This window comes from Lissotriton vulgaris, chromosome 6, assembly GCF_964263255.1.
Source record: "Lissotriton vulgaris chromosome 6, aLisVul1.2, whole genome shotgun sequence".
NCBI classification, from domain to species: Eukaryota; Metazoa; Chordata; class Amphibia; order Caudata; family Salamandridae; genus Lissotriton; species Lissotriton vulgaris.
Genome location: NC_141694.1, coordinates 1,770,580,366 through 1,770,594,349, shown reverse-complemented (window position 1 = coordinate 1,770,594,349; position 13,984 = coordinate 1,770,580,366). Strand labels below are relative to the sequence as shown.

General features: G+C 42.8%; 1 protein-coding gene across 2 annotated transcripts in view; it reads right to left on the bottom strand.

Annotated features, from left to right (window-relative positions):
• The window catches only part of CENPO (centromere protein O), a 181,790-nt gene that overhangs the window by 132,594 nt on the left and 35,212 nt on the right, over positions 1 to 13,984 (bottom strand). For both annotated transcript variants that reach the window (XM_086925483.1, XM_086925482.1), the window contains exon 2: positions 13,528 to 13,609. In XM_086925483.1, the coding sequence (XP_086781609.1) occupies positions 13,528 to 13,558 (31 nt within the window). In that variant the 5' untranslated portion in view covers positions 13,559 to 13,609. The remainder of the gene's footprint in view (positions 1 to 13,527; positions 13,610 to 13,984) is intronic.

Here is a 13,984-nt window from a genome sequence, read left to right as displayed (position 1 = left end):
GATCACTTCATAGTGCCAATATCCATTCAACTAGAAAGGTCTGAGCAGTACAAACAAAGCTCTCAACGTTTCAAGCGTAGAAGATGGAAACATTTCTCCATTGACTCCTTTTCTAACATCATTCAGGATGCTGGCCCCCCAAAAGGATCTGATAGTGAGACAACCTATGCTCACTTACAGGATAATATCACTAAAGCGCTGGATGCTACCGCTCCCATTCGTACTACCACCAATGCCACAAGAACTAGAAAAACTGCCCCATGGTTTAGTCAGGAGCTCCAGATCGCGAAAACAGCGTGCAAAAAGCTCGAAAGAGATTGGCGTGTCAATTTCTGCCCTGAAATAAAAACCAGATATAAAACAGCACAAAAAGATTACTACAGAATGGTACGTACATCTAAAGCTTCCTACTATAATAAGCGGATCCAGGAAGCTGAGAACTCCTCTAAGGAGCTTTTTCTGATCTATAAGGAGATCTCTATAGTTGAGTCCAACCCCACTCCCCAGAATGATTCAGTGGATATTTGCAATAAGATTGCCAAGTATTTCTCCGACAAAATCACCAACATCTATGCTAATTTTTCTAGCAACATAAAATCTGGCAATGACTTCATAGAGAATGATGCTTATATAAGCACTCCCATCCATCTAAGTACCTTTTCTGTACCTCCAACCGAAACTCTAACTAAAATCTGTAAGAGTATTAAGTCTGGTTCACCACGCGATCCCGCCCCTCCTAAAATTCTAACGGCCAGTCTCCCGGCCCTGGAACCGCATTTCAGACATATGTTGCAAGTATCATTCTCTACAGCTACTCTCCCCGCGGACTGGAAAAGAGCTATAGTATTCCCTATTAAGAAAAAACCTAACCTGAGCCAGGATATATTGGAGAATCTACGTCCAATTTCTCTACTCCCTTACCTCGCTAAATTAGCTGAGAAGGTAGCTAATGCCCAACTTATGAGACATCTTGAAACACAAGAAACCTTCCATCCCTCACAATCGGGCTTTAGATCAGGCTTCTCCACAGAGACAGCACTCCTAAGAGCTACTGAAACTCTGCGGGAGGGAGCGGACATAGGCAAAACCATGGCCTTGATCATGCTAGACCTCAGTGCCGCGTTTGACACTGTAGCCCACTCCATACTGCTACAGTGTCTAAACAGAGCGGGAGTCACAAAAGAGGCTCTAGGATGGCTGAAAGCTTTTTTAACCAACAGAAGCTTTCAGGTCCAAAGAGGGACCTGTCTCTCGGACAGCCTAACCTTAGAACAGGGGGTACCTCAGGGCTCGGCCCTGAGCCCCACCCTGTTCAATTTGTATATGACACCTTTGGCAGAGGTGGTCCAATCGTTCGGCGTGGAGCTTGTCTCCTACGCCGACGATACACAACTCCTGATCTCCCTGTCCCAATCCCCCTCCTCGGAGGCCGTTAACTTCAAATCCTGTATGTGCAAGCTGGCCATATGGATGAATGAGCACTGTCTCAAATTAAACGGAACAAAAACAGAGGTGCTCATTATAGGGGGAAACAACACCAATTGGACCAAAGACTGGTGGCCTACATGTCTAGGACCAATACCTACCCCCAGTCAGGAGGCCAAGAATTTGGGTGTCTGGATTGACAACAAACTCTCGTATGACAGTCATGTTAGAAAAACAGTTGGAAAATGTTTTGCAGTTATGAAGACGCTCAGCCGCACCATGGACCTACTCCCATTGAGTTCCAGGCGCACCATGACACAAGCTCTGATCACTTCCCGCATTGATTACGGGAATGTGCTTTTGTTGGGCACTTCTGAAAAAAACATTAGAAAGCTGCAGGTCCTGCAAAACTCAGCGGCACGCCTTGTGCTCAGACTCCCGCGCAGAGCTCCATCTAAACCTTCCTTGGATGCTCTGCATTGGCTGCCCATTAGAAAGAGGCTAATTTTCAAGGCACTCCTCTGGTGCCATAGGATCATTCATCAGAGAGCACCCTCCTATTTGTCCGACCTAGTTTCCCGTTATGAACCCTCCAGATCTCTACGTTCTAAGGGAACAGGCTTGCTTAAAACCACACGCCCAAAAAAAGCCAGACTTGGAGGCAGGTCCTTTCGCACTCTTGCGGCCAAGGAGTGGAACACCCTCCCCATGAATATTAGACAGGAAAAAAGTGAAACATCTTTTAGGAAACTTCTAAAAACACATCTTTTCATCAGCTAATTTCACTGGTTGCTGCCTGTCTCTTCTTCCGCCCAAGTAATACTCTCTCCTAAGCGCGGGGACACGCCGGGAGGCGTCACCAGGCGCTTTATAAACTCCTATAATAATAATAATAATAGAACACTCTGGGACATTCTGTCATTGGGCTATACTTGGGCTACATCTGGGTGATATTTGGGCTACATTTGGGCTCTTTTGTCTCTGGTGGCCATTTTGGGAGACTGCATGTCAGAATTTTTTAATGAAATAGAAGAGGATTTGAAAAGTCACTCAAAATGTGCCCTAATTTTTCTTTCTGCAGCACTAATAATACCTTCTATTGCATAATATACCCCCTCATTTTGTTCCTTTTTAAATTAAATGTTTTAAGAGTTACCACTTTATTCCCATCACGATGGCTCCAGGTGTGCTATACCTTTGTAACAAGTAGGACTGTTAGCGCTCTAGTTGTTCTTTAGAACACTCTGGGACATTCTGTCATTGGGCTATACTTGGGCTACATCTGGGTGATATTTGGGCTACATTTGGGCTCTTTTGTCTCTGGTGGCCATTTTGGGAGACTGCATGTCAGAATGTTTTAATGAAATAGAAAAGGATTTGAGAAGGCACTCAAAATGTGCCCTAATTTTTCATTCTGCAGCACTAATCATACTTTCTATGGCAAAATATACCCCCTCATGTTGTTTCTTTTTAAATTAAATATTTTAAGAGTTACCACTTTATTCCAATCAAGATGGCTTCAGGTGTGCCATACCTTTGTAATAAGTAGGACTGTTAGCACTCTAGTTGTTCTTTAGAACACTCTGGGACATTCTGGCATTGGGCTATACTTGGGCTACATCTGGGTGATATTTGGGCTACATTTGGGCTCTTTTGTCTCTGGTGGCCATTTTGGGAGACTGCATGTCAGAATGTTTTAATGAAATAGAAAAGGATTTGAGAAGGCACTCAAAATGTGCCCTAATTTTTCATTCTGCAGCACTAATCATACTTTCTATGGCAAAATATACCCCCTCATGTTGTTTCTTTTTAAATTAAATGTTTTAAGAGTTACCACTTTATTCCAATCAAGATGGCTTCAGGTGTGCCATACCTTTGTAATAAGTAGGACTGTTAGCGCTCTAGTTGTTCTTTAGAACACTCTAGGAGGCTGCAGTAGAACACAAAGGAATCAACTGACAGTCTCTGTCCTTGTTGGATGTACATGTTTTACTGAGAATGTCAGACTTCATTTTCACATGACTGAGAAAGATAATGTGAATTTACAGAAAATATGCTTTCAGTTTAGCTTATAGATCCCCTTCCAAACCACTGTGGGAAAATCATGAGATATTAGTTTTCTTTCAAACAATATTCATGATATCACAGCAGAAGGTTTTTTCACATGGTAAAATCACCTTAGAACCCACCACAATTCCTAAAACGAGTATGGTACCATCAACAAATGATTTATAATGTAACTAAAGTCCTAAAACCCTCTATTAACTACAATGCTTTTTAATGAGGTGCTATCATGTATATTGGTCCCAAGATGGCTGCCAACACTTCTTGGATGAAGTGCTGACAGCCAATCAGATCAGATGTGTGGTTAGGCTCCGCCCAGATATATATCTTTTTTTGAACCTAAATTACTCAAAATCCACTGGAGCACATATATTGAGACCTAGCAAAGGCACATCGGGCTAACAGTCCCTACAATTTTGCCAAGTTTCGCGCAAATCCATTCAGCCGTTCGAGCTAAAAGTGAGGCCAACCGCCCTATGGAAATTAACATGGGAAAAATGCGTTTTGGGACCCCCCTTTTTTCTCGGCCCCCCCTTGATGAAACCCCCCCAAATTGTCAGGGGCTGCTCAGAAACAAAATGTTCCATTTTCCTGAAAATTTCAGCCAATTCCGTCCACAAATGCCAAAGTTATTAGACATAGAATTTTCAAAAATCCCATAGAGAAAAAATCCAAACTATATATACCTACTGGCGACCGCCAGTAGGTAATATATATATATATATATATATATATATATATATATATATATATATATATATATCCAACCATTCTCCCATCAGGAAAACACGTTAACGACACACAAGGAGTGGCTGTGCTTGAAAGTTTAATTGGCAGCAAAAACAAACAACGCGTTTCACCTCACGGCTTGATCACGTTTGCTGTGAACTCCAAACCGTAGTCCTTTTACATCGTCAGTTAATTATCATAGAAATAGGACTAATAGTGCACACCTATAAGTGAAAGTCTTGCGGACATCTTGGAACAGAGGAAATACATCATTATATGTCAGTCTCTCTTGTAAAATAAAGTTTTAAGGTTTACGCAGTGGCAACAGATCACAATTACATTGCTGTGTATCGGAAATGTGATTTCAAAGTATTTGACAGTTTTAACCAGAAATATTATTATAGTCGAATACATTAGTGTCATTAAAGGATAGCTACAGATCATGAAGCTCTCCTAAATGTACTAGCCACCTTCCCGCAATTTTGCCCAAGTGGGCGTGAGATGGGAATACTTAATGTGAGATGTAACAATTAATTTCCACAAAAATATTGGACAAAATATCAAAAACTTTTCAGAGCATAAAACAAATGAAAAGGAAGCAGTCCAAATTAAGCCCAAGTGGGCATAGTCCATATGTAAATATATGCCAGCTCGTGGATGTGCCAGATGACCACATGTTTATCACATCTCAAAAAGTCCCAAAATTGTCTGCAGGGTGACCTCATATATTCAAATGTTCTCTGCCTCTTGCATCATATTGTTGGTTACTGTCATACTATCGTTTAATCAATTAATCAAGAAAAAGTCTTTTCCGTGCCACCTAAAGTAGTTACTTTGAACTGACGTTTCTGAATGTAACTGTTCCAGTGTCCGAAATTGTCGAAAACAAATACTGTGAATTAAAAACACAAATAAATGGTGTAAAAAAAGACGACTATAAGCTAAACAACTTTTTACTTCTGAAATTATTCCACAATGTTCAATGTACAAGCTGATTATCATTTTCCCATTTTCATCTTTCAAGGTGGATAGAAAGCTCCTCATGATTATTCAAACCCTGAGGGAACGTACTCTTGAAATCGATGATATATCTGGATTCCATTTTTCGGAGGCACGTCGTTCTGTCCCCAGTTTATCTACTAGACCTCTAACTGTGCATGAACATGAAGTTCTCTCACTGGGGTTATCCTTTTGCCCTTGTAATAACCTTGACTATGCTCAAACAAGGATTGACTTGTTTTATTTCTCAAGGAAGTTGAAATTAAAGAAGTGGTTCGAAACCCACCCTCCCAAACCTCCACCGATGGTGAAAACTAATCCTGAAAACAATTTGGATCTTAATGATATTGAACTGATGGAAATTATTTCCTCAGGTAGGATTGATGGCAATGAGTTCCTGTGTGATGATGATGTTGAAACTTATGTAAATCCAGGGAGTGATTTCAAAGTAAAATCTAAGTTCATTCCTCAGATTATGTGTGAGGCAGTTGAAGTGTTTGAAAAGGGTGTTTTGCAAGACCTTAAAAAACTGAGACTTGACTGTATGCCTAACAATAAGAAAAATGTGTCATTTGAGCAGCACAAAGCAATTAAAAGTCTTAAAGAGGATGTTAATATCGTTATCCACCATGCGGACAAAGGTGGCAATGTGGTTGTTCTAGACAGAGACAAGTATTTGTCAGAAGGGCATAGACAGCTAGAACATGCAAACTGCTATGAGCCAAGCTCATTCTCTGAGTTCAGGCAAACTAAAGGTCTGTTTGAAACTAAATTACAGAATTTCAGAGACAAGGGTCTACTCACCTGGGATGAATATCTATTTCTTAAATGTGATCATCCCAGAATCCCCATTTTATATCTTCTCCCTAAAGTGCATAAAAACGCCACAGATCCACCAGGGAGACCCATAGTATCTTCAATGGGTTCACTTCTTGAAAAGACCTCCCAATATATTGACTACTATCTGCGACCCTTTGTAACCGCTTTACCCACGTATCTCAAAGATACCACGCATTTCCTGAAAAGTATAGAAGGTATTGTCTGGGAGCCAACTTACATCTTGGTTACCTTAGATGTGAACAGCTTCCACCACATGCATTAAGCATAACTTAGGTTTGCAAGCAGTGGGATACTTTTTGAAATCTAGGTCTATTGCATTTCTTGAGCATTCCAATATGTTGCTAGAGCTAATTGACTTTTGTCTCCATCACAACCTTTTCATTTTTGATGAATTGGTATACCGACAGTCACAAGGCACGGCGATGGGCACCTGCTTCGCCCCCAGTTATGCCAACCTATTCATGGGTTGGTGGGAGGAGCAGGTGTCCAACGAGATCGCCGATTTCAACACCAAGGTTGTCCTGTGGCTTAGGTATATCGACGATATCTTTTTGATCTGGGACGGCACTGAGGAATCAGTGAGAAGATTTGTGTGCCAGCTAAATAACAATGCAATGAATCTTAGCTTTACAGAACATATACACAGATCTAAGATTGAGTTCCTAGACATATGTGTCGAGATAAAGGGGACTATGATGACCACCAGTCTCTACAGAAAGACAACAGCCGGTAACAGTTTACTCAATGCAAGAAGTGCGCATCCCAGAAACCTCATTGACAGTATCCCCTATGGGGAACCGTTACGTGCCAAACGAAACTGTAGCACGAAGGAAGCGTTTGAAACTGAACAGGAAATAATGGTCAAACGCTTCAAAGAACGTGGGTATAAGAATAAAACTATACAAGGGGCCGTATTGAGAGTAAACACCAAAGAAAGGAAAGACCTCTTGGATACCAACAAGGTTAACAACACCGAATCTAATATTAGATTCATCACCACATTTTCAGGCCAGGCCACGGCAGTGAGGAAGATTCTCAATAAACACTGGCATGTGTTGCTAACTGACCAACATCTAAAACCACACCTAAACCACAATCCACAGGTCACATTCAGAAAAAGTAAATCCCTGAGAGACGAACTCAGCCCGAACTCTGTTACTAGTACTATCAAACCCACAGATGTACCGGGCTTCAGGTGCTGCAGATCATGTAAAGCATGTCGCAACAGCATCAATTGTAAAGAGATAACGGTACCTAGTACTGGGAAAATGTTCTCTATACAGAAAAGTGTAACATGCAACACCATGTACTGTGTATACCTACTTATTTGCCCCTGCAATAAGTGGTACATTGGAAGCACCACCTTAAAAGCAAAAGAAAGAGTGTTACAACATCAGTTATAGGTAGTAGCCTCTGTCAGAGAGCCTCTGTCAGAGAGCCTCTGTCAGAGAACCTCTTCCTTCCGATTGTGCTGCAATTCCTTTTTGCCCTGAGAACTCATCAGGGCAAAAAGGAATTGCAGCACAATCGAAAGTTATGAGAAAGAAAAAGAACTAATGAGGAAGAGGTTCTCTGACAGAGGCTACTCCAAGAAAACTATTAAACAGGCAGAAGTAAAAGTAGCCCAGATGGAGAGGAGTGATCTCCTAATACCCAAACAGCGTAAACAAGAAGAAACTATACGTTTCATAACTACCTATAACTGTCAATCTTGGGAAGTAAGACGTGGGTTGAAAAAATTCTGGGATGTTCTCAGATTAGACAAAGATCTGCAGGAAATAAACACAAAACTCCCCGTCAGTTATATATAAAAAAGCTAAGTCATTGAGAGACATGCTAAGCACCACACTTATCAAAGATCGCCCCAAGCAGAATGCGATACAAGGATTCTTTCCTTGCAAAAGGTGCAAAGCATGTAAATCTAGTAAGAACTGTAAATCCATTAAACTTTCACCTGACCAGGAGGAACATAAAATCACCAAACACCTCAGCTGCTCTACCGAATATGCTATTTATGCACTACAATGTCCCTGTGACAAATTCTATATCGGGTGTACGACAAAACAAGCCAAACTCTGGGTCCTAGAACACCTCAGGGCTATAAAAAATCTAAACCAACAGTACCCAGGCATTTTGCCCTAGAACATAATCAGAATCCTAATCTGTTAAATTTTGTGGTGCTTGACTGTGTTGAAAATAAAGAAGAGGTGGCAATAGGTGAGTCCAGATATATAATCAAATACAACACAATTCAACCTGTTGGTCACAACCTCGGGGAAGAATTGGCAATCCACCTTCGAGATTGAATCTGGTATTGATTTGACTGTAACCGTGTATAGTGCTTTCATTTGACCTAATAAAGTCAAAGTCAAAAGATTTATATAGCGCGCTACATACCCATAGGGTCTCAAGGCGCTTGAGGAGGGGTGAGGAGTTACTTGTCGAATATCCAAGTTTTAAGTTGCTTTCTGAATGCTAGGTGGTTCTGAGTAAGGCGGAGGTGAGTAGGAAGAGAGTTCCAAGTTTTAGCTGCCAGGTAGGAGAAGGATCTGCCTCCCATGGTGGTTTTGTTGATGCGAGGTACAGTGGCAAGAGCTTGGTTGGAGGATCGTAGCTGACGGGAGGGGGTGTAGAAGGACAGTCGTGTGTTGAGGCATTCAGGTCCAAGTTCGTAAAGTGCTTTGTGTGCATGGGTTAGGAGGCGGAAAGTAATCCTCTTATTTACGGGGAGCCAGTGTAGGTTTTTCAGGTAACCAGAGATGTGTTCTTTACGCGGGATGTCTAGTATGAGCCTGGCAGAAGCGTTCTGGATGCGTTGGAGTTTTTTCTGGAGTTTTGCGGTGGTACCGGCGTAGAGGGTGTTTCCGTAGTCCAGGCGGCTAGTGACCAGTGCGTGGGTGACCGTTTTACGAGTTTCGGTGGGGATCCAGCGAAATGTTTTTTTGACCATGCGAAGAATGTTGAAACAAGATGATGAAACGGCGTTGACTTGTCTGGTCATCGAGAGTGAGGAGTCCAGGATGACGCCCAGGTTCCGTGCGTAGTCTGTCGGGATGGGTGCCTTTCCAAGGGCCTCTGGCCACCAAGAGTCGTCCCAGGCGGAGGGGGAGGTGCCCAAGATGAGGACTTCTGTTTTGTCGGAGTTCAGTTTCAGACAGCTGTGCTTCATCCACTCGGCTACTTCTTTCATTCCTTCGTGTAAGTTGGTTTTGGCGGTGTTAGGGTCTTTGGTGAGTGAGAGGTTCAGTTGAGTGTCGTCAGCGTAGGAGATGATGTTGAGGTTTTGTTGGCGAGCGATGGTCGCAAGGGGGCTCATGTATACGTTGAAGAGGGTGGGGCTGAGAGAGGATCCTTGTGGCACGCCACAAATGACTTCAGTGGCCTCTGACTTGAATAGTGGGAGGCGGACTCTCTGGGTTCTTCCGGTGAGGAACGAAGTGATCCATTCCAGTGCTTTTCTTTGGATTCCGACGTTTCTGAGGCGCTGTAGAAGGATGCTATGACAGACTGTGTCGAAGGCAGCGGAGAGGTCGAGGAGGATGAGGGTGACTGTGTCTCCGTTGTCCAGTAGAGTTCGAATGTCGTCAGTTGCAGCGATGAGTGCGGTCTCAGTGCTGTGTTTGGCTCGGAAGCCGGACTATGAGGAGTCAAGGGATTTGTTTGTTTCGAGGAAGGCGGCGAGTTGGTTGTTGACAGCTTTCTCAATGACTTTGGCCGGGAATGGAAGAAGCGAGATGGGGCGGTAGTTTTTGAGTTCGGAGGGGTCAGCTGTGGGTTTTTTCAGAAGGGCACTGAGTTCTGCGTGTTTCCAGCTTTCCGGGAAGGTGGCGGAGTTGAGGGAGCAGTTGATGACATCTCGGAGGTGTGGTGCTATGATGGAGTCTGCTTTGTTGAAGATGTGGTGAGGGCATGGGTCAGTTGGGGATCCTGAGTGGATGGAGTTCATCAGGCGGATGGTGTCCTCAGTGGAGATTGGGTTCCAGTCGTTGAGGGTGTTCAGGGGGGGTGAAGGTCCTGCAGAAGGTTGGGTGGGTTGGTCTCCGGGTCGATTGTCGAAGCTGTTGTGGATGTCTGCGATTTTGTTGTGGAAGAAGGAAGCTAGGGAGTCGCATAGGGCTTGGGAAGGGGTGATGTCGTTGGAGTTGGCTGATGGGTTGGTGAATTCTTTGACGATGTTGAATAGTTCCTTGCTGTTGTGGGCGTTGTTGTCTAGTCGGTCTTTGAATGCGGCTTTCTTGGCAGACCGGATTAGTTGGTGGTGTATGCGGGTGGCGTTTTTGAAGGCGTCCCTGGTGCTGGTGTTTGGGTCTTTTTTCCAGGACTTCGAGGGAGCGACAAAGTTTCTTCGATTTCTTAAGATCATCGTTGAACCATGAGGCGTTTTTGCTGCCTGGTTTGCTTTGACGTTTTTTCAACGGGGCTAGAATGTCGGCGCTGTTGGATATCCATTGGGTGAGGTTAGTGGCTGCTTGGTCGGGGTTTGAGGAGTGGACAGGGGGGTTTTGAAGAAGCGATGAGGAGATCTGGTCGATGGTGATTTTGTTCCAGTTTCTTCGCATGGTGGGTTGAGGATGGTGTATGCCCACTGGGGCGTTATCTTCTATTGGAAACACGCGCAATATGGATTCAATATTGTGTGACTTTCTGTATGTTGTGTGCGATGTTGATCACAACTATTACGTCATAATACAGGCGGGTTCAACGCCTTTCATGTCTGTAACATAATTTGAAGCTTCTTTTATTTCTGACCTACAATTGGATCGGTCTAGAAAAAGCTACACGTCTGCCTTTAAGAAATTCATTGTTTATAACTCTGCTTATATAATTCTGTGCAACACTGTAATGCTGAACATATTATTTTTCATTTATCAGTATGTGTTTGATTTATTGCGGAGTAGATGTAACACGATCAGTATGTCTTCATTGTTTACTATCACGTGGTTTGTGTAAACACTGTACCTTTCACTTTAAAAGTTTGGCGCGTTGACTTGCACTCCACCCGTGAGCAAGAGGTAGGCTTACCTCGAAACGCGTAGGGGTTGTTTTTCTGCCAAATAAACCTATAGCACTTTAAACTTTACTTGGGCTTCGACTCTGGTGTTTCAAAAAGGAATATTGCACCAGGAACTAACTAACTAACTAACTAACTATATTTATATATATATATATATATATATATATACACAGTCTCCCTTCAGTTACAACTCATTTTCAGTGACTGCTACTTATATTTAGCCATGCCCATGTTGTATATATTGTCTTTTTATACTGTATGGCACCAGCTGTTGTTGAGCTAGTCTGAGTCTTTCCAAAAGCTGTAGGTAGTTTTTGACCCCTCCACCTCTCCGCCCCCCCCCCCCCACCCCCACTAGCACAAATAGCACATGTACCCTCTCTGTACCAAATCATTTGCTTGGAACAAATACCCACTTCAGTACCTCAGTCTTTGGCTTCTCACATGACTCTCACCGGCATGAGTAACTACGCTCTGTACTGCTGCGCTACCTTTGTCACTTGACCGCTGATGGTTCAGTTGTGACCCAGGGTTGTATCTCGTCAATTAGTGCAAGGGCTGGATATTCCTCCTTCTGTTTGTTATTGGCCTAATTGTGGAGTGCCATTGGGCTGTTCATTAAGACTTTAAATTATATGTAGCACTTCTGGCCATTCTTTCAGGTTTTCATTCTAATCCTATGCCAAGGATAACTAAACTGCCATACAAATAGCTGGCAATCAGGGTGACAGACATTGAGTGTTTTCACAATTGCTCAACTGCCATTGCTCTTTGAATGGAAAAAGTGCACTAAAATTGAAATGACAAAACAGATCTTCTGGCTCTTCTGGTCAGCTGCCTGGTGTATTAAATCTTTGGGACTTTCTTTCCCTCAACCTGTGTGTAAGGTTTCTGCCTTGACACGTCTAACACTCATCAAGTCAACGAAGCTGCCTTTTATGTTAGGAACATTAAGAAAATATTTTCTCACCTCCCTAGTCAGAGTACAAAAACTTTGGTGTAGGTCATTATTACATCTCAGTTGGAATAAAAAAAGGCCTGGGTCAACTCTTCATTACAAGTCTTCAAACCATTCAGAATTCAGTTGATACTGGGTCTTAATCAGTGTTCTCTATCTTCTAAAAATTGATGATGCCCGACAGGCTTCCAGTTCAGAAGGTGGCCCATATTCCTCTGTGGCAGTGAGCCATAATTTATTCAGTCTAGTCTCCTTTGGAGCCATTATCCTGTTCCTGTTCTCATGCATGAAGATTCTGCCATACTCACACTGACAGACTTTTGACCATTCTGCGCCAAAGCTTAAGAATAAAATCACTTTCCAACTTCAGAAACAAAGCAATCCATTGGTAATCAGGAGACAGCCTAAGACCTTACTTTCTACAGAATAATTGGCTCTGCTACTGTTAGCTACTTTTTCTAGAACAAGGATCCCAATTTTTATAGTAGCATACTTCACAATCTTCTTTGATAGGCTGCTTTGTTCAATCATCCACTGCTTAATTCAGAAACACAGTAATTTATACTATAAGCTAGATCTTGATTGGCCAGTCTGAGGCAAAAAGAATAGAACCAGCATGAAGAGTACTGCTATTGATTACTGGAGTAATGTCACCTACAGAGAGGTAACCCCAGAGTAGTCTGGCTTTTATCAAACGCAATCTCAGAATGCAGCTCCACCTTACACTACATTACTTCAACTCATTTTGGTATTCCTTAATTGGCTCTTTGCGAGTTTTGTTTCTACTGGGTGGTTTTTATTAATGTATTTATTGCTGTGATCCTCAAGACAGTAGATACTGCCCACATTACAATTTACTCCTTGAAAAATTTTGAAATATTTTCTGGTACTGTAATGTTATACCAATTTTACAGGAAAAGGCTACAGGAGTATTTTCGGGAGCAACACTCTTGCATTTAATGTGGAGAAGTGTGCCTCACCGGTTAGAGGCGGCAGACCCAGAAGCAGAGGTCGGCCCGGGACCAGGGTTCAATTCCCGACGCAGCAGGGTACGGAACCAATGTCAGCGGGCTCGATAAATCTCGCCTCGGTGCCTCTCTAACCATGGGTTACACGCTGCAACTCTGGGCAATAGCTTGCTTAATCTCCACAACGGCCCCCTCGCTGCCGGGGATGCCTGGCTTCACCTTGGGGATGCCCAATAGGGACCATCTCACAGGGAAAGCCAGGACGGGTTCCCCAGCGTTACACAGCGCCAGGAAACCCCAGGGTGAACGTGCGCTCAACAAATTCATACTAACATTACATAACATAACATAATGTACCTAATGCCAGACCTGCAAACGAAAAGTGAAGCAGAACACACCAACAATTAATTTGGGTGTAAATTCCACTGATACGTGTAAATTAGCTATCATATATGGCTTGCAAGGAAATACATCAAACTCAGTAACCAAACAGAAAACAATTCCAACACGTATTGCATGCGTCAACTTACCATCTCGGAGATGAGTTGCTGCTTGATCCATTCTCACTACTTGCGTACAAGTACGAAGGTGTGTCAATGAGGTACCTCTTTCCTAAAAGCAAAAAAAACAGTTAAAGTCTTTATTAATAATGCCATAAATGAAAGTCCAATAATAACAAAAAAACTCACACACAAACTCAACATATGCAAGATAACCATGCTGCCACCTAAACATGAGAGGCATATGCTTGCAATAACAAATAAAATTACATTCAAAATATAGCATCAGGGGGCCGGCTTGAAATGGTATTTCATTTTTTTCACGTTCCAGCATGGCTACCACATTTATACCCAATGCGTTGGCCATCTTGGAATGGTGTAACACTGATACTATGGGAAATACCATTCCATGACAGTGGTCTCGAGAGATGCGGCAATCTGCCATTGAAATGAATGGCAAGCAAGAAGCCAAATAGCAATGTCTGAA